This window comes from Panulirus ornatus, chromosome 43 (genome assembly GCF_036320965.1).
Source record: "Panulirus ornatus isolate Po-2019 chromosome 43, ASM3632096v1, whole genome shotgun sequence".
Classification (NCBI taxonomy): Eukaryota; Metazoa; Arthropoda; class Malacostraca; order Decapoda; family Palinuridae; genus Panulirus; species Panulirus ornatus.
In genome coordinates this window covers 34,418,257-34,438,931 of record NC_092266.1, presented here as the reverse complement: position 1 = coordinate 34,438,931, position 20,675 = coordinate 34,418,257, and the positions used below count along the sequence as shown (strand labels likewise).

Here is a 20,675-nt window from a genome sequence, read left to right as displayed (position 1 = left end):
ATATATATATATATATATAATATATATATATAATATATATATATATATATATATATATTATATATTTTTTTTTTTTTTATACTTTGTCGCTGTCTCCCGCGTTTGCGAGGTAGCGCAAGGAAACAGACGAAAGAAATGGCCCAACCCCCCCCATACACATGTACATACAACGTCCACACACGCAAATATACATACCTACACAGCTTTCCATGGTTTACCCCGGACGCTTCACATGCCTTGATTCAATCCACTGACAGCACGTCAACCCCTGTATACCACATCGCTCCAATTCACTCTATTCCTTGCCCTCCTTTCACCCTCCTGCATGTTCAGGCCCCGATCACACAAAATCTTTTCACTCCATCTTTCCACCTCCAATTTGGTCTCCCTCTTCTCCTCGTTCCCTCCACCTCCGACACATATATCCTCTTGGTCAATCTTTCCTCACTCATTCTCTCCATGTGCCCAAACCATTTCAAAACACCCTCTTCTGCTCTCTCAACCACGCTCTTTTTATTTCCACACATCTCTCTTACCCTTACGTTACTTACTCGATCAAACCACCTCACACCACACATTGTCCTCAAACATCTCATTTCCAGCACATCCATCCTCCTGCGCACAACTCTATCCATAGCCCACGCCTCGCAACCATACAACATTGTTGGAACCACTATTCCTTCAAACATACCCATTTTTGCTTTCCGGATAATGTTCTCGACTTCCACACATTTTTCAAGGCTCCCAAAATTTTCGCCCCCTCCCCCACCCTATGATCCACTTCCGCTTCCATGGTTCCATCCGCTGACAGATCCACTCCCAGATATCTAAAACACTTCACTTCCTCCAGTTTTTCTCCATTCAAACTCACCTCCCAATTGACTTGACCCTCAACCCTACTGTACCTAATAACCTTGCTCTTATTCACATTTACTCTTAACTTTCTTCTTCCACACACTTTACCAAACTCAGTCACCAGCTTCTGCAGTTTCTCACATGAATCCGCCACCAGCGCTGTATCATCAGCGAACAACAACTGACTCACTTCCCAAGCTCTCTCATCCCCAACAGACTTCATACTTGCCCCTCTTTCCAAACTCTTGCATTTACCTCCCTAACAACCCCATCCATAAACAAATTAAACAACCATGGAGACATCACACACCCCTGCCGCAAACCTACATTCACTGAGAACCAATCACTTTCCTCTCTTCCTACACGTACACATGCCTTACATCCTCGATAAAAACTTTTCACTGCTTCTAACAACTTGCCTCCCACACCATATATTCTTAATACCTTCCACAGAGCATCTCTATCAACTCTATCATATGCCTTCTCCAGATCCATAAATGCTACATACAAATCCATTTGCTTTTCTAAGTATTTCTCACATACATTCTTCAAAGCAAACACCTGATCCACACATCCTCTACCACTTCTGAAACCACACTGCTCTTCCCCAATCTGATGCTCTGTACATGCCTTCACCCTCTCAATCAATACCCTCCCATATAATTTACCAGGAATACTCAACAAACTTATACCTCTGTAATTTGAGCACTCACTCTTATCCCCTTTGCCTTTGTACAATGGCACTATGCACGCATTCCGCCAATCCTCAGGCACCTCACCATGAGTCATACATACATTAAATAACCTTACCAACCAGTCAACAATACAGTCACCCCCTTTTTTAATAAATTCCACTGCAATACCATCCAAACCTGCTGCCTTGCCGGCTTTCATCTTCCGCAAAGCTTTTACTACCTCTTCTCTGTTTACCAAATCATTTTCCCTAACCCTCTCACTTTGCACACCACCTCGACCAAAACACCCTATATCTGCCACTCTGTCATCAGACACATTCAACAAACCTTCAAAATACTCATTCCATCTCCTTCTCACATCACCACTACTTGTTATCACCTCCCCATTTACGCCCTTCACTGAAGTTCCCATTTGCTCCCTTGTCTTACGCACCCTATTTACCTCCTTCCAGAACATCTTTTTATTCTCCTAAAATTTACTGATATCTCTCACCCCAACTCTCATTTGCCCTTTTTTTCACCTCTTGCACCTTTCTCTTGACCTCCTGTCTCTTTCTTTTATACTTCTCCCACTCAATTGCATTTTTTCCCTGCAAAAATCGTCCAAATGCCTCTCTCTTCTCTTTCACTAATACTCTTACTTCTTCATCCCACCACTCACTACCCTTTCTAAACAGCCCACCTCCCACTCTTCTCATGCCACAAGCATCTTTTGCGCAATCCATCACTGATTCCCTAAATACATCCCATTCCTCCCCACTCCCCTTACTTCCATTGTTCTCACCTTTTTCCATTCTGTACACAGTCTCTCCTGATACTTCCTCACACAGGTCTCCTTCCCAAGCTCACTTACTCTCACCACCTTCTTCACCCCAACATTCACTCTTCTTTTCTGAAAACCCATACTAATCTTCACCTTAGCCTCCACAAGATAATGATCAGACATCCCTCCAGTTGCACCTCTCAGCACATTAACATCCAAAAGTCTCTCTTTCGCACGCCTGTCAATTAACACGTAATCCAATAACGCTCTCTGGCCATCTCTCCTACTTACATAAGTATACTTATGTATATCTCGCTTTTTAAACCAGGTATTCCCAATCATCAGTCCTTTTTCAGCACATAAATCTACAAGCTCTTCACCATTTCCATTTACAACACTGAACACCCATGCATACCAATTATTCCCTCAACTGCCACATTACTCACCTTTGCATTCAAATCACCCATCACTATAACCCGGTCTCGTGCATCAAAACCACTAACACACTCATTAGCTGCTCCCAAAACACTTGCCTCTCATGATCTTTCTTCTCATGCCCAGGTGCATATGCACCAATAATCACCCACCTCTCTCCATCAACTTTCAATTTTACCCATATTAATCGAGAATTTACTTTCTTACATTCTATCACATACTCCCACAACTCCTGTTTCAGGAGTATTGCTACTCCTTCCCTTGCTCTTGTCCTCTCACTAACCCTGACTTCACTCCCCAGACATTTCCAAACCACTCTTCCCCTTTACCCTTGAGCTTCGTTTCACTCAGAGCCAAAACATCCAGTTCCTTTCCTCAAACATACTACCTATCTCTCCTTTTTTCACATCTTGGTTACATCCACACACATTTAGGCACCCCACTCTGAGCCTTCGAGGAGGATAGCACTCCCCGCGTGACTCCTTCTTCTGTTTCCCATTTTAGAAAGTTAATCAAGGAGGGAGGATTTCGGCCCCCCGCTCCCGTCCCCTCTAGTCGCTTTCCTACACACCGAGGAATACGTGGAATATCTTTCATATCCAATATATAATATATAATATACATATCAACAAAACATCATAACAATACATATATATTATAAATATATATAATATTAACATATTATATATATAATATATATTAAATATAAATTTTTTTTTATTTTTACGTCTGTCTCCCGCGTATATGCGAGGTAGCGCAAGGAAACAGACGAAAGAAATGGCCCAACCCCCCCCCATACACATGTACATACACACGTCCACACACGCAAATATACATACCTACACAGCTTTCCATGGTTTACCCCGGACGCTTCACATGCCTTGATTCAATCCACTGACAGCACGTCAACCCCTGTATACCACATCGCTCCAATTCACTCTATTCCTTGCCCTCCTTTCACCCTCCTGCATGTTCAGGCCCCGATCACACAAAATCCTTTTCACTCCATCTTTCCACCTCCAATTTGGTCTCCCTCTTCTCCTCGTTCCCTCCACCTCCGACACATATATCCTCTTGGTCAATCTTTCCTCACTCATTCTCTCCATGTGCCCAAACCACTTCAAAACACCCTCTTCTGCTCTCTCAACCACGCTCTTTTTATTTCCACACATCTCTCTTACCCTTACGTTACTTACTCGATCAAACCACCTCACACCACACATTGTCCTCAAACATCTCATTTCCAGCACATCCATCCTCCTGCGCACAACTCTATCCATAGCCCACGCCTCGCAACCATACAACATTGTTGGAACCACTACTCCTTCAAACATACCCATTTTTGCTTTCCGGGATAATGTTCTCGACTTCCACACATTTTTCAAGGCTCCCAAAATTTTCGCCCCCTCCCCCACCCTATGATCCACTTCCGCTTCCATGGTTCCATCCGCTGACAGATCCACTCCCAGATATCTAAAACACTTCACTTCCTCCAGTTTTTCTCCATTCAAACTCACCTCCCAATTGACTTGACCCTCAACCCTACTGTACCTAATAACCTTGCTCTTATTCACATTTACTCTTAACTTTCATCTTTCACACACTTTACCAAACTCAGTCACCAGCTTCTGCAGTTTCTCACATGAATCCGCCACCAGCGCTGTATCATCAGCGAACAACAACTGACTCACTTCCCAAGCTCTCTCATCCACAACAGACTTCATACTTGCCCCTCTTTCCAAGACTCTTGCATTCACCTCCCTAACAACCCCATCCATAAACAAATTAAACAACCATGGAGACATCACACACCCCTGCCGCAAACCTACATTCACTGAGAACCAATCACTTTCCTCTCTTCCTACACGTACACATGCCTTACATCCTCGATAAAAACTTTTCACTGCTTCTAACAACTTGCCTCCCACACCATATATTCTTAATACCTTCGACAGAGCATCTCTATCAACTCTATCATATGCCTTCTCCAGATCCATAAATGCTACATACAAATCCATTTGCTTTTCTAAGTATTTCTCACATACATTCTTCAAAGCAAACACCTGATCCACACATCCTCTACCACTTCTGAAACCACACTGCTCTTCCCCAATCTGATGCTCTGTACATGCCTTCACCCTCTCAATCAATACCCTCCCATATAATTTACCAGGAATACTCAACAAACTTATACCTCTGTAATTTGAGCACTCACTCTTATCCCCTTTGCCTTTGTACAATGGCACTATGCAAGCATTCCGCCAATCCTCAGGCACCTCACCATGAGTCATACATACATTAAATAACCTTACCAACCAGTCAACAATACAGTCACCCCCTTTTTTTATAAATTCCACTGCAATACCATCCAAACCTGCTGCCTTGCCGGCTTTCATCTTCCGCAAAGCTTTTACTACCTCTTCTCTGTTTACCAAATCATTTTCCCTAACCCTCTCACTTTGCACACCACCTCGACCCAAACACCCTATATCTGCCACTCTGTCATCAGACACATTCAACAAACCTTCAAAATACTCATTCCATCTCCTTCTCACATCACCACTACTTGTTATCACCTCCCCATTTACGCCCTTCACTGAAGTTCCCATTTGCTCCCTTGTCTTACGCACCCTATTTACCTCCTTCCAGAACATCTTTTTATTCTCCCTAAAATTTACTGATAGTCTCTCACCCCAACTCTCATTTGCCCTTTTTTTCACCTCTTGCACCTTTCTCTTGACCTCTTGTCTCTTTCTTTTATACTTCTCCCACTCAATTGCTTTTTTTCCCTGCAAAAATCGTCCAAATGCCTCCCTCTTCTCTTTCACTAATACTCTTACTTCTTCATCCCACCACTCACTACCCTTTCTAAACAGCCCACCTCCCACTCTTCTCATGCCACAAGCATCTTTTGCGCAATCCATCACTGATTCCCTAAATACATCCCATTCCTCCCCCACTCCCCTTACTTCCATTGTTCTCACCTTTTTCCATTCTGTACACAGTCTCTCCTGATACTTCCTCACAGAGGTCTCCTTCCCAAGCTCACTTACTCTCACCACCTTCTTCACCCCAACATTCACTCTTCTTTTCTGAAAACCCATACTAATCTTCACCTTAGCCTCCACAAGATAATGATCAGACATCCCTCCAGTTGCACCTCTCAGCACATTAACATCCAAAAGTCTCTCTTTCGCACGCCTGTCAATTAACACGTAATCCAATAACGCTCTCTGGCCATCTCTCCTACTTACATAAGTATACTTATGTATATCTCGCTTTTTAAACCAGGTATTCCCAATCATCAGCCTTTTTCAGCACATAAATCTACAAGCTCTTCACCATTTCCATTTACAACACTGAACACCCCATGCATACCAATTATTCCCTCAACTGCCACATTACTCACCTTTGCATTCAAATCACCCATCACTATAACCCGGTCTCGTGCATCAAAACCGCTAACACACTCATTTAGCTGCTCCCAAAACACTTGCCTCTCATGATCTTTCTTCTCATGCCCAGGTGCATATGCACCAATAATCACCCACCTCTCTCCATCAACTTTCAATTTTACCCATATTAATCGAGAATTTACTTTCTTACATTCTATCACATACTCCCACAACTCCTGTTTCAGGAGTATTGCTACTCCTTCCCTTCCTCTTGTCCTCTCACTAACCCCTGACTTCACTCCCCAGACATTTCCAAACCACTCTTCCCCTTTACCCTTGAGCTTCGTTTCACTCAGAGCCAAAACATCCAGGTTCCTTTCCTCAAACATACTACCTATCTCTCCTTTTTTCACATCTTGGTTACATCCACACACATTTAGGCACCCCACTCTGAGCCTTCGAGGAGGATGAGCACTCCCCGCGTGACTCCTTCTTCTGTTTCCCATTTTAGAAAGTTAATACAAGGAGGGGAGGATTTCTGGCCCCCCGCTCCCGTCCCCTCTAGTCGCTTTCTACGACACGCGAGGAATACGTGGGAAGTATTCTTTCACCCCTATCCCCAGGGATAATATACATATATATACACACACACACACACACACACACATACGCACATACACACACACACACACATACATATATATACATATGAAAAATATACATATATATATATATATATATATATATATAAATATATTTTTTTTTCCGCTGTCTCCCGCGTTTGCGAGGTAGCGCAAGGAAACAGACGAAAGAAATGGCCCAAACCACCCCCATACACATGTATATACATATGTCCACACACGCAAATATACATAACTACACAGCTTTCCATGGTTTACCCCAGACGCTTCACATGCCCTGATTCAATCCACTGACAACACGTCAACCCCGGTATACCACATCGCTCCAATTCACTCTATTCCTTGCCCTCCTTTCACCCTCCTGCATGTTCAGCCCCGATCACACAAAATCTTTTTCACTCCATCTTTCCACCTCCAATTTGGTCTCCCACTTCTCCTCGTTCCCTCCACATCCGACACATATATCCTCTTGGTAAATCTTTCCTCACTCATTCTCTCCATGTGCCCAAACCATTTCAAAACACCCTCTTCTGCTCTCTCAACCACGCTCTTTTTATTTCCACACATCTCTCTTACCCTTACGTTACTTACTCGATCAAACCACCTCACACCAAACATTGTCCTCAAACATCTCATTTCCAGCACATCCATCCTCCTGCGCACAACTCTATCCATAGCGCACGCCTCGCAACCATACAACATTGTTGGAACCACTATTCCTTCAAACATGCCCATTTTTGCTTTCCGAGATAATGTTCTCGACTTCCACACATTCTTCAAGGCTCCCAGGATTTTCGCCCCTTCCCCCACCCTATGATCCACTTCCGCTTCCATGGTTCCATCCGCTGCCAGATCCACTCCCAGATATCTAAAACACTTCACTTCCTCCAGTTTTTCTCCATTCAAACTTACCTCCCAATTGACTTGACCCTCAACCCTACTGTACCTAATAACCTTGCTCTTATTCACATTTACTCTTAACTTTCTTCTTTCACACACTTTACCAAACTCAGTCACCAGCTTCTGCAGTTTCTCACATGAATCAGCCACCAGCGCTGTATCATCAGCAAACAACAAATGACTCACTTCCCAAGCTCTCTCATCCACAACAGACTTCATACTTGCCCCTCTTTCCAAAACTCTTGCATTCACCTCCCTAACAACCCCATCCATAAACAAATTAAACAACCATGGAGATATCACACACCCCTGCCGCAAACCTACATTCACTGAGAACCAATCATTTTACTCTCTTCCTACACGTACACATGCCTTACATCCTCGATAAAAACTTTTCATTGCTTCTAACAACTTGCCTCCCACACCATATATTCTTAATACCTTCCACAGAGCATCTCCATCAGCTCTATCATATGCCTTCTCCAGATCCATAAATGCTACATACAAATCCATTTGCTTTTCTAAGTATTTCTCACATACATTCTTCAAAGCAAACACCTGATCCACACATCCTCTACCACTTCTGAAACCACACTCCTCTTCCCCAATCTGATGCTCTGTACATGCCTTCACCCTCTCAATCAATACCCTCCCATATAATTTACCAGGAATACTCAACAAACTTATACCTCTGTAATTTGAGCACTCACTCTTATCCCCTTTGCCTTTGTACAATGGCACTATGCACGCATTCCGCCAATCCTCAGGCACCTCACAATGAGTCATACATACATTAAATAACCTTACCAACCAGTAAATAATACAGTCACCCCCTTTTTTAATAAATTCTCTATTTACCAAATTACATCTTCTCTATTTACCAAAAGAAGGAACAGAGAAGGGGGCCAGGTGAGGATATTCCCTCAGTGGCCCAGTTCTCTGTTCTTAACGCTACCTCGCTAACGCGGGAAATGACGAATAGTTTAAAAAAAAAAAACATATATGTATATATATATATATATATATATATATATATATATATATATATATATATATTTTTTTTTTTTTTTTTTTTTTTTGCTTTGGCGCTGTCTCCCGCGTTTGCGAGGTAGCGCAAGGAAACAGACGAAAGAAATGGCCCAACCCACCCCCATACACATGTATATACATACACGTCCACACACGCAAATATACATACCTACACAGCTTTCCATGGTTTACCCCAGACGCTTCACATGCCCTGATTCAATCCACTGACAACACGTAAACCCCGATATACCACATCGATCCAATTCACTCTATTCCTTGCCCTCTTTTCACCCTCCTGCATGTTCAGGCCCCGATCACGCAAAATCTTTTTCATTCCATCTTTCCACCTCCAATTTGGTCTCCCACTTATCCTCGTTCCCTCCACCTCCGACACATATATCCTCTTGGTCAATCTTTCCTCACTCGTTCTCTCCATGTGCCCAAACCATTTCAAAACACCCTCTTCTGCTCTCTCAACCACGCTCTTTTTATTTCCACACATCTCTCTTCCCCTTACGTTACTTACTCAATCAAACCACCTCACACCACACATTGTCCTCAAACATCTCATTTCCAGAACATCCACCCTCCTGCGCACAACTCTATCCATAGCCCACGCCTCGCAACCATACAAAATTGTTGGAACCACTATTCCTTCAAACATACCCATTTTTGCTTTCCGAGATAATGTTCTCAACTTCCACACATTCTTCAAGGCTCCCAGGATTTTCGCCCCCTCCCCCACCCTATGATCCACTGCCGCTTCCATGGTTCCATCCGCTGCCAGATCCACTCCCAGATATCTAAAACACTTTACTTCCTCCAGTTTTTCTCCATTCAAACTTACCGCCCAATTGACTTGACCCTCAACCCTACTGTACCTAATAACCTTGCTCTTATTCACATTTACTCTTAACTTTCTTCTTTCACACACTCTACCAAACTCAGTCACCAGCTTCTGCAGTTTCTCACATGAACCAGCCACCAGCGCTGTATCATCAGCGAACAACAACTGACTCACTTCCCAAGCTCTCTCATCCACAACAGACTTCATACTTGCCCCTCTTTCCAAAACTCTTGCATTCACCTCCCTAACAACCCCATCCATAAACAAATTAAACAACCATGGAGACATCAAACACCCCTGCCGCAAACCTACATTCACTGAGAACCAATCACTTTCCTCTCTTCCTACACGTACACATGCCTTACAACCTCGATAAAAACTTTTCACTGCTTCTAACAACTTCCCTCCCACACCATATATTCTTAATATATATGCATATATATATATATATATATATATATATATATATATATATATATATATATATATATATATATATATATATATATACATATATATATATATATATATATATATATATATATATATATATATATATATATATATATATATATATATATATATATATATATATATATATATATATATATATATATATATATATATATATATATATATATGTATATATATATATATATATATATATGCATATATATATATATATATATATATATATATATATATATATATATATATATATATATATAATATATATATATATATATATATATATATATACATATGCATATATATATATATATATATATATATATATACATATATATATATATATATATATATATATATATATATATATATATATATATATATATTTTTTTTTTTTTTTTTTGTACTTTGTCGCTGTCTCCCGCGTTTGCGAGGTAGCGCAAGGAAACAGACGAAAGAAATGGCCCAACCCCCCCCCCATACACATGTATATACATACGTCTACACACGCAAATATACATACCTACACAGCTTTCCATGGTTTACCCCAGACGCTTCACATGCCTTGATTCAATCCACTGACAGCACGTCAACCCCGGTATACCACATCGCTCCAATTCACTCTATTCCTTGCCCTCCTTTCACCCTCCTGCATGTTCAGGCCCCGATCACACAAAATCTTTTTCACTCCATCTTTCCACCTCCAATTTGGTCTCCCTCTTCTCCTCGTTCCCTCCACCTCCGACACATATATCCTCTTGGTCAATCTTTCCTCACTCATTCTCTCCATGTGCCCAAACCACTTCAAAACACCCTCTTCTGCTCTCTCAACTACGCTCTTTTTATTTCCACACATCTCTCTTACCCTTACGTTACTCACTCGATCAAACCACCTCACACCACACATTGTTCTCAAACATCTCATTTCCAGCACATCCATCCTCCTGCGCACAACTCTATCCATAGCCCACGCCTCGCAACCATACAACATTGTTGGAACCACTATTCCTTCAAACATACCCATTTTTGCTTTCCGAGATAATGTTCTCGACTTCCACACATTCTTCAATATATATATATATATATATATATATATATATATATATATATATATATATATATATATATATATATATATATATATAGGTCAAGAGAAAGGTGCAAGAGGTGAAAAAATGAGAGTTGGGGTGAGAGAGTATCATTAAATTTTAGGGAGAATAAAAAGATGTTCTGGAAGGAGGTAAATAAAGTGCGTAAGACAAGGGAGCAAATGGGAACTTCAGTGAAGGGCGCAAATGGGGAGATGATAACAAGTAGTGGTGATGTGAGAAGGAGATGGAGTGAGTATTTCGAAGGTTTCTTGAATGTGTTTGATGATAGAGTGGCAGATATAGGGTGTTTTGGTCGAGGTGGTGTGCAAAGTGAGAGGGTTAGGGAAAATGATTTGGTAAACAGAGAAGAGGTAGTGAAAGCTTTGCGGAAGATGAAAGCCGGCAAGGCAGCAGGTTTGGATGGTATTGCAGTGGAATTTATTAAAAAAGGGGGTGACTGTATTGTTGACTGGTTGGTAAGGTTATTTAATGTATGTATGACTCATGGTGAGGTGCCTGAGGATTGGCGGAATGCGTGCATAGTGCCATTGTACAAAGGCAAAGGGGATAAGAGTGAGTGCTCAAATTACAGAGGTATAAGTTTGTTGAGTATTCCTGGGAAATTATATGGGAGGGTATTGATTGAGAGGGTGAAGGCATGTACAGAGCATCAGATTGGGGAAGAGCAGTGTGGTTTCAGAAGTGGTAGAGGATTTGTGGATCAGGTGTTTGCTTTGAAGAATGTATGTGAGAAATACTTAGAAAAGCAAATGGATTTGTATGTAGCATTTATGGATCTGGAGAAGGCATATGATAGAGTTGATAGAGATGCTCTGTGGAAGGTATTAAGAATATATGGTGTGGGAGGCACGTTGTTAGAAGCAGTGGAAAGTTTTTATCGAGGATGTAAGGCATGTGTACGTGTAGGAAGAGAGGAAAGTGATTGGTTCTCAGAGAATGTAGGTTTGCGGCAGGGGTGTGTTATGTCTCCATGGTTGTTTAATTTGTTTATGGATGGGGTTGTTAGGGAGGTGAATGCAAGAGTTTTGGAAAGAGGGGCAAGTATGAAGTCTGTTGTGGATGAGAGAGCTTGGAATGTGAGTCAGTTGTTGTTCGCTGATGATACAGCGCTGGTGGCTGATTCATGTGAGAAACTGAAGAAGCTGGTGACTGAGTTTGGTAAAGTGTGTGAAAGAAGAAAGTTAAGAGTAAATGTGAATAAGAGCAAGGTTATTAGATACAGTAGGGTTGAGGGTCAAGTCAATTGGGAGGTAAGTTTGAATGGAGAAAAACTGGAGGAAGTAAAGTGTTTTAGATACCTGGGAGTGGATCTGGCAGAGGATGGAATCATGAACGCGGAAGTGAATCATAGGGTGGGGGAGGGGGCGAAAATACTGGGAGCCTTGAGGAATGTGTGGTAGTCGAGAACTTTATCTCGGAGAGCAAAAATGGGTATGTTTGAAGGAATACTGGTTCCAACAATGTTGTATGGTGTGCAGTCTATCAACTCATATGCCTTCTCCAGATCCATAAATGCTACATACAAATCCATTTGTTTTTCTAAGTATTTCTCGCATACATTCTTCAAAGCAAACACCTGATCCACACATCCTCTACCACTTCTGAAACCACACTGCTCTGCCCCAATCTGATGCTCTGTACATGCCTTCACCCTCTCAATCAATACCCTCCCATATAATTTACCAAGAATACTCAACAAACTTATACCTCTGTAATTTGAGCACTGACTCTTATCCCCTTTGCCTTTGTACAATGGCACTATGCAAGCATTCCGCCAATCCTCAGGCACCTCACCATGAATCATATATATATCAAATAACCTTATCAACTAGTCAACAATACAGTCACCCCCTTCGTTGCTAAATTCCACTGCAATGCCATCCAAACCTGCTGCTTTGCCGGCTTTCATCTTCCGTAAAGCTTTTACTAACTCTTCTCTATTCACCAAATCATTTTCCCTAACCCTCTCACTTTGCACACCACCTCGACCAAGACACCCCACATCTGCCACTCTATCATCAAACACACTCAACAAAACTTCAAAATACTCACTCCATCTCCTTCTCACATCACCACTACTTGTTATCACCTCCCCATTACCCCCCTTCAATGAAGTTCCCATTTGCTCCCTTGTCTTGTGCACTTTATTTACCTCCTTCCAAAACATCTTTTTATTCTCCCTGAAACTTAATGATACTCTCTCACCCCAACTCTCATTTGCCCTCTTTTTCACCTCTTGCACCTTTCTCTTGACCTCCTGTCTCTTTCTTTTATACCTCTCCCACTCATTTGCATTTTTTCCCTGCAAAAATCGTTCAAATGCCTCTCTCTTCTCTTTCACTAATAATCTTACTTCTTCATCTCACCACTCACTACCCTTTCTAATCAACCCACCTCCCACGATTCTCATGCCACAAGCATCTTTTGCGCAAGCCATCACTGCTTCCCTAAATACATCCCATTCCTCCCCCACTCCCCTTACCTCCTGTGTTCTCACCTTTTTCCATTCTGTACTCAGTCTCTCCTGGTTCTTCATCACACAAGTCTCCTTCCCAAGCTCACTTACTCTCACCACTCTCTTCACCCCAACATTCTCTCTTCTTTTCTGAAAACCCCCACAAATCTTCACCTTTGCTTCCACAAGATAGTGATCAGACATCCCTCCCGTTGCACCTCTCAGCACATTAACATCCAAAAGTCTTACTTTCGTGTGTCTATCAATTAACACGTAATCCAATAACGCTCTCTGGCCATCTCTCCTAATTACATACGTATACTTATGTATATCTCGCTTTTTAAACCAGGTATTCCCAATCACCAGTCCTTTTTCAGCACATAAATCTACAAGCTCTTCACCATTTCCATTTACAGAGTTGATAGAGATGCTGTGTGGAAGGTATTAAGAATATATGGTGTGGGAGGCAAGTTGTTAGAAGCAGTGAAAAGTTTTTATCGAGGTTGTAAGGCATGTGTACGTGTAGGAAGAGAGGAAAGTGATTGGTTCTCAGTGAATGTCGGTTTGCGGCAGGGGTTTGTGATGTCTCCATAGTTGTTTAATTTGTTTATGGATGGGGTTGTTAGGGAGGTGAATGCAAGAGTTTTGGAAAGAGGGGCAAGTATGAAGTCTGTTGTGGATGAGAGAGCTTGGGAAGTGAGTCAGTTGTTGTTCGCTGATGATACAGCGCTAGTGGCTGATTCATGTAAGAAACTGCAGAAGCTGGTGACTGAGTTTGGTAAAATGTGTGAAAGAGGAAAGTTAAGAGTAAATGTGAATAAGAGCAAGGTTATTAGGTATAGTAGGGTTGAGGGTCAAGTCAATTGGGAGGTAAGTTTGAATGGAGAAAAGCTGGAGGAAGTAAAGTGTTTTAGATATCTGGGAGTGGATCTGGCAGCGGATGGAACCATGGAAGCGGAAGTGAATCATAGGGTGGGGGAGGGGGCGAAAATTCTGGGAGCCTTGAAGAATGTTTGGAAGTCGAGAACATTATCTCGGAAAGCAAAAATGGGTATGGTTGAAGGAATAGTGGTTCCAACAATGTTGTATGGTTGCGAGGCGTGGGCTATGGATAGAGTTGTGCGCAGGAGGGTGGATGTGCTGGAAATGAGATGTTTGAGGACAGTATGTGGGGTGAGGTGGTTTGATCGAGTAAGTAATGTAAGGGTGAGAGAGATATGTGGAAATAAAAAGAGTGTGGTTGAGAGAGCAGAAGAGGGTGTTTTGAAATGGTTTAGTCACATGGAGAGAATGAGTGGGGAAAGATTGACCAAGAGGATATATGTGTCAGAGGTGGAGGGAACGAGGAGGAGTGGGAGACCAAATTGGAGGTGGAAAGATGGAGTGAAAAAGATTTTGTGTGATCGGGGCCTGAACATGCAGGAGGGTGAAAGGCGTGCAAGGAATAGAGTGAATTGGAACGATGTGGTATACCGGGGTCAACGTGCTGTCAATGGATTGAACCACTGCATGTGAAGCGTCTGGGGTAAACCATGCAAAGTGTGTGGGGCCTGGATGTGGAAAGGGAGCTGTGGTTTCGGTGCATTATTACATGACAGCTAGAGACTGAGTGTGAACGAATGAGGCCTTTGGTGTTTTTCCTGGAGCTACCTCGCACACATGAGGGGGGAGGGGTTTGTTATTCCATGTGTGGCGATGTGGCGATGGGAACAAATAAAGGCAGACAGTATGAATTATGTATATGTGTATATATCTATATGTCTGTGTGTGTAATATATATGTGTACATTGAGATGTATAGGTATGTATATTGTGCGTGTGTGGACATGTATGTATATACATGTGTATGTGGGCGGGTTGGGCCATTCTTTCGTCTGTTTCCTTGCGCTACCTCGCTAACGCGGGAGACAGCGATAAAGCAAATAAAAGCAAATAAGATAATATATATATATATATATATATATATATATATATATATATATATATATATATATATATATATATATATATTGGAAAGGATAACAATTTTGCGTGATCAAGATATTCCTATGAGTCCACGGGGAAAATGAAACACGAAAAGTTTCCAAGTGCACTTTCGTGTAATAATCAGATCATCAGGGGAGACACAAGAGACACAAGAGAGAAATATAACAGTCAGTTGATATACATCGAAGAGACGAAGCCATTTGGTAAACATGTTTACCAAATGGCGTCCTAGCTTCGTCTCTTCGATGTATATCAACTGACTGTTATAATTCTCTCTTGTGTCTCCCCTGATGATGTGATTATTACACGAAAGTGCACTTGGGAACTTTTCGTGTTTCATTTTTCCCCGTGGGCTCATAGGAATATATAAGTATATATATATATATATATATATATATATATATATATATATATATATATATATATATATATATATATATATATATATATATATATATATATATATATATATATATATATATTAACTCTGTCATGTTGAGACGAGTAATAATGGATGTATGTGCATATTTGGTAGGTTTTCTGTATATGCTAAACTTAAACTTTTTTCCACAGCTCGTTGTCTGTCTTGGATAATCGTATGTTTACCAATGGCGTCCTAGCTACGTCTCTTCGTTGTTTATCAACTGACTTATATTTCTCTCTTGTGTCTCCCCTGAAGATATGATTATTATACGAAAGTGCACTTGAGAACAACGTGTTTCATTTTCCCCGTAGACTCATAGGAGTGTATATATATATATATATATATATATATATATATATATATATATATATATATATATATATATATATATATATATATATATATATATATATATATATATATATATATATATATACATATATATATATATATATATATATATATATATATATACATATATATATATATATATATATATATATATTTTTTTTTTTCAAACTATTCTCCATTTCCCGCGTTAGCGAGGTAGCGTTAAGAACAGAGAACTGGGCCACTGAGGGAATAACCTCACCTGGCCCCCTTCTCTGTTCCTTCTTTTGGAAAATTAAAAAAAATTGAGAGGGGAGGATTTCCAGCCCCCCGCTCCCTCCCCTTTTAGTCGCCTTCTACGACACGCAGGGAATACGTGGGAAGTATTCTTTGTCCCCTATCCCCAGGGATATATATATATATATATATATATATATATATATATATATATATATATATATATATATATATATATATATATATATATATATATATATATATATATATATATATATATATATATATATGTATATATATATATTCTCATTTTTTTCAAACTGTTCCATTGTTCTTTGGTTTCCTTGGGGTGAAATAAGTGCATTCAATAAGTTGGGTGTGCGGAGTGCGCAGCTGACTTGGCCCGGCCTCGTGCTGTTGGTGAGGAAGTTTGTACAGTGGTGACGCTGTTATTGCAGCCTGTAGCTTTAGCCTAGTATATACTTCATTATTACTAAAATAGATTGCCGAAGCTGTTTACGTGGGTGTGTTGTAAATATTTGTTGTCTTGTGTTTCAGATTGTCACGGCGCGCCCAGCACCGGGGTCCTCCCCGCTGACCAACCGGTTCTGTGTTCTACTTACCTTCTCGAACCACAACCACAGCCACTGTTGCAACCACGGCCACAACTGATACTGCAACCACAGCCAAAGCCACTGTTGCAACCACGATCACAACCAATTCTGCAACCACAACCATTGTTGCAATCTCAGCCACAACCACTGTTGCAATCACAAGCACAACTATTGCTGCAAACCCAACCACAACCACTGTGGCAACTTCAGCCACAACTACTATTGCAACCACAACCACAGCTATTGTTTCAGCAGTACCCACAACCACTGCTGCAGCCACAGCCACAACAACCGTTGCAGCCACAACTACAAATGCAGCCTCAACAGCCATTGTCACTGCGACAACAACAGCTACTACCAGTTCTGCCACCACACCCACTGTCACTCTGGCAACCACAACCACAACCTAAATGGCAACAATATCTACAGTTACAACCACAACCGCAGCCAAAATCGCAATCACAATTATGGTCGCATCAAAAACCAGCAGTATTGCTACAGTCACAACCAATGTGGCGAGCACAAAAACACCCACAACAAGCATCATTGCAAGAACCAACATCGTCTCATTCCCACCTAGACCTTCAGTCAGTGGTAAGACATCCAGACCAAACATTGAAACGACCGCCAGTAGTGTCGACAATAAAGCCTCCTCGACTGTCGACGCCACATTCATTACCAGAATTGCTGCTACAGTCGATATCACTGCCACAGCTGCTGTCGACGTCATTTCCACAACCACAGCCGACGTCACCGCCACAACTACAACCAACGTCAGTGCCAAAACTAACATCTCATAGTCAACTAATACAAACTTTCCTGCCACATCCAACGTTTATTCCACAACTAGTGTTACAAAATCAACAGCCAACGCCACCGTCACAACCAGCTTCATTCCCACAAACACAGTCGCCACCACAGCCAGTGTCGCTGCCACAATCAAAGTCACGAACACAACAAGAGCTAAAGACGACCTCAACACCACAACAACGGTGGGCACTACCTACAGACTCAGGCAACATAAGGGGCACGTCAACTCCACCACAACAACGGTGGCCACTACCTACAGACTCAGGCAACATAAGGGGCACGTCAACTCCACCACAACAACGGTGGCCACTACCTACAGACTCAGGCAACATAAGGGGCACGTCAACTCCACCACAACAACGGTGGCCACTACCTACAGACTCAGGCAACATAAGGGGCACGTCAACTCCACCAAAACAACGGTGGCCACTACCTACAGACTCAGGCAACATAAGGGGCACGTCAACTCCACCACAACAACGGTGGCCACTACCTACAGACTCAGGCAACATAAGGGGCACGTCAACTCCACCACAACAACGGTGGCCACTACCTACAGACTCAGGCAACATAAGGGGCACGTCAACTCCACCACAACAACGGTGGCCACTACCTACAGACTCAGGCAACATAAGGGGCACGTTAACTCCACCACAACAAAATCGCTTACACCTCGATACCCAAGGGTTCAAGCTCAATTTCCCACAACAACAACACCAACAGCAGCAACAGATACCACGACAAAAACACCCACAGCAGCAACAGATACCACGTCAACAACACCTACAGCAACAGATACCACGACAACAACACCCACAGCAACAGCAGCAAACACGGCAACAGCACCCACTGCAGCAACAGCAACCACGACATCAACACCCACTGCAACAACAGCAGCAACCACGACATCACCCACTGCAGCAACAACAACTACGACAACAACATCCACAGCAACAACAGCAACCACAACAACAACACCAAGAACAACAGCAACCACGACAATATTACCCAAAGCAACAACGTCAACTACGACTACACCGACGACAGCAACTACATCAACTACAACAAAGTCTCCCACAGCAACAGCAGCAACTACGACAACATCCACAGCAACAATACCAACAGCAAAAGCAGCAACCACGACAACAAAACTGGCAGCAAAAACAGCACCAACATCACCAGCAACGAACACGGCAAGAGCAACAGAAGCAACTACAACAACAGCAACAGCAGCAACTACTACATATGCACTCAGCGCAACTACAGCAACAACACCAACAACAACTGCACCAAGAGCAACCTCAGCAACAACATCAACAGCAACCAAAGCAAGAACATCAACAGCAACCAAAGCAAGAACATCAACAGCAACCACAGCAACAACATCAACAGCAACCACAGCAACAATATCGACAGAACCAACGGCAACCATGGCAACCGCACAGACAGCGACAGGAGATAAGACAGCAGCAGCACATACAAGAACGGCTAGAGCCTCGGCAAGATAACCTACAACAGCAGGAACCGCTTCAACAGCATCCAGAGGAACAAGATCTACGACAACAGAATATACGCCAACGGCAGGAACAACGGCAACTCTTCTCTCAGCAACAACAAGGGTCACGGCAACTATACACCCAGCAACAGCAGGAACCACGGCAACTGCACCCCCGGCATCGACAGGAACCGCGGCAACTGCACTACAGCAAGAGGTAAGTCCCAGAAGCTTATACACAACCGTATAATTTTCTCGATTTATGTTTGTCTGTTGTAGTAGTAAGAGGATTACCACATACATACTGTATGTGAGGGTAGGGAGAGGGGAGTAGGGTAGAGGGAATAGGGTAAGTGAGACAAAGGGAGGAAGAGAAAGGAAGGGAAGAATACAATGCTCCTAGTATTGACCATGTCAGGTTATTACGGTGCATATCAATCATCATTGAATTACGCCCGTCGCATAGACCATATTATTAGTGAGCAAGTGGATCGATGATGGACATGTGCCGATGATGTTTACAAGAAGGAAGTTGGTCACCATGTATAAAGAGAATTCGAATGTAAGCCCAGAGATCAGGACCGCAGTGAGATACTGAAGGAAAAACAAGAAAATGTATAAAGGTTCATTTCAGGAGGTGATTTCACTTGGCACCAGATTGTTCGTCAGACCTTGAGTGAGAAAGTTCGCCAGCAACATAAAGGTTATATGAAGCAGTGTTAGCCAAGCCTGCACACCAGAAGTCGCCTACCACAAGTAGGTGAAGCGTTACATGAAGCCAACTACCCCATGTGTAACATCATCTCTCAGCACGCACATGTAACATCCTAGCTATAGTAGATAGTGATTTTCTGTTTCATTATGATCTGATAGTATCATAACTTTCTGAGTGTAAAACACATTGAATAGAATATTCATTCGATATATTGTATGTATCCGTAATAACTGTGTTACCGGGCTCCGTCTGTTTCAAGTTATACCGCAGGTGAAGTGTCATATTTGCAAGGCTGCATCTTCGTCAGTTGACAAAAATTGTTCATGCTGCCGACCGTAGTGCTGCCTTAGGCTGCAAGAAGCCACTGGAGAAAGGGGTCCTGGGAAAATTTACAAATACATAGAAGTAATATATAAATGCAAAATGTCACTGCCAATATCTTGGAAGCTATATTTATTATCATTGATATC

At 42.0% G+C, this 20,675-nt stretch overlaps 1 protein-coding gene across 8 annotated transcripts in view; it reads left to right on the top strand.

Annotated features, from left to right (window-relative positions):
- Window positions 1–20,675, top strand: part of LOC139762555 (uncharacterized) — a 712,972-nt gene that overhangs the window by 590,191 nt on the left and 102,106 nt on the right. For all 8 annotated transcript variants that reach the window (XM_071687585.1, XM_071687584.1, XM_071687583.1 and 5 more), the window contains exon 4: window positions 17,130–19,707. In XM_071687585.1, the coding sequence (XP_071543686.1) occupies window positions 17,130–19,707 (2,578 nt within the window). The remainder of the gene's footprint in view (window positions 1–17,129; window positions 19,708–20,675) is intronic.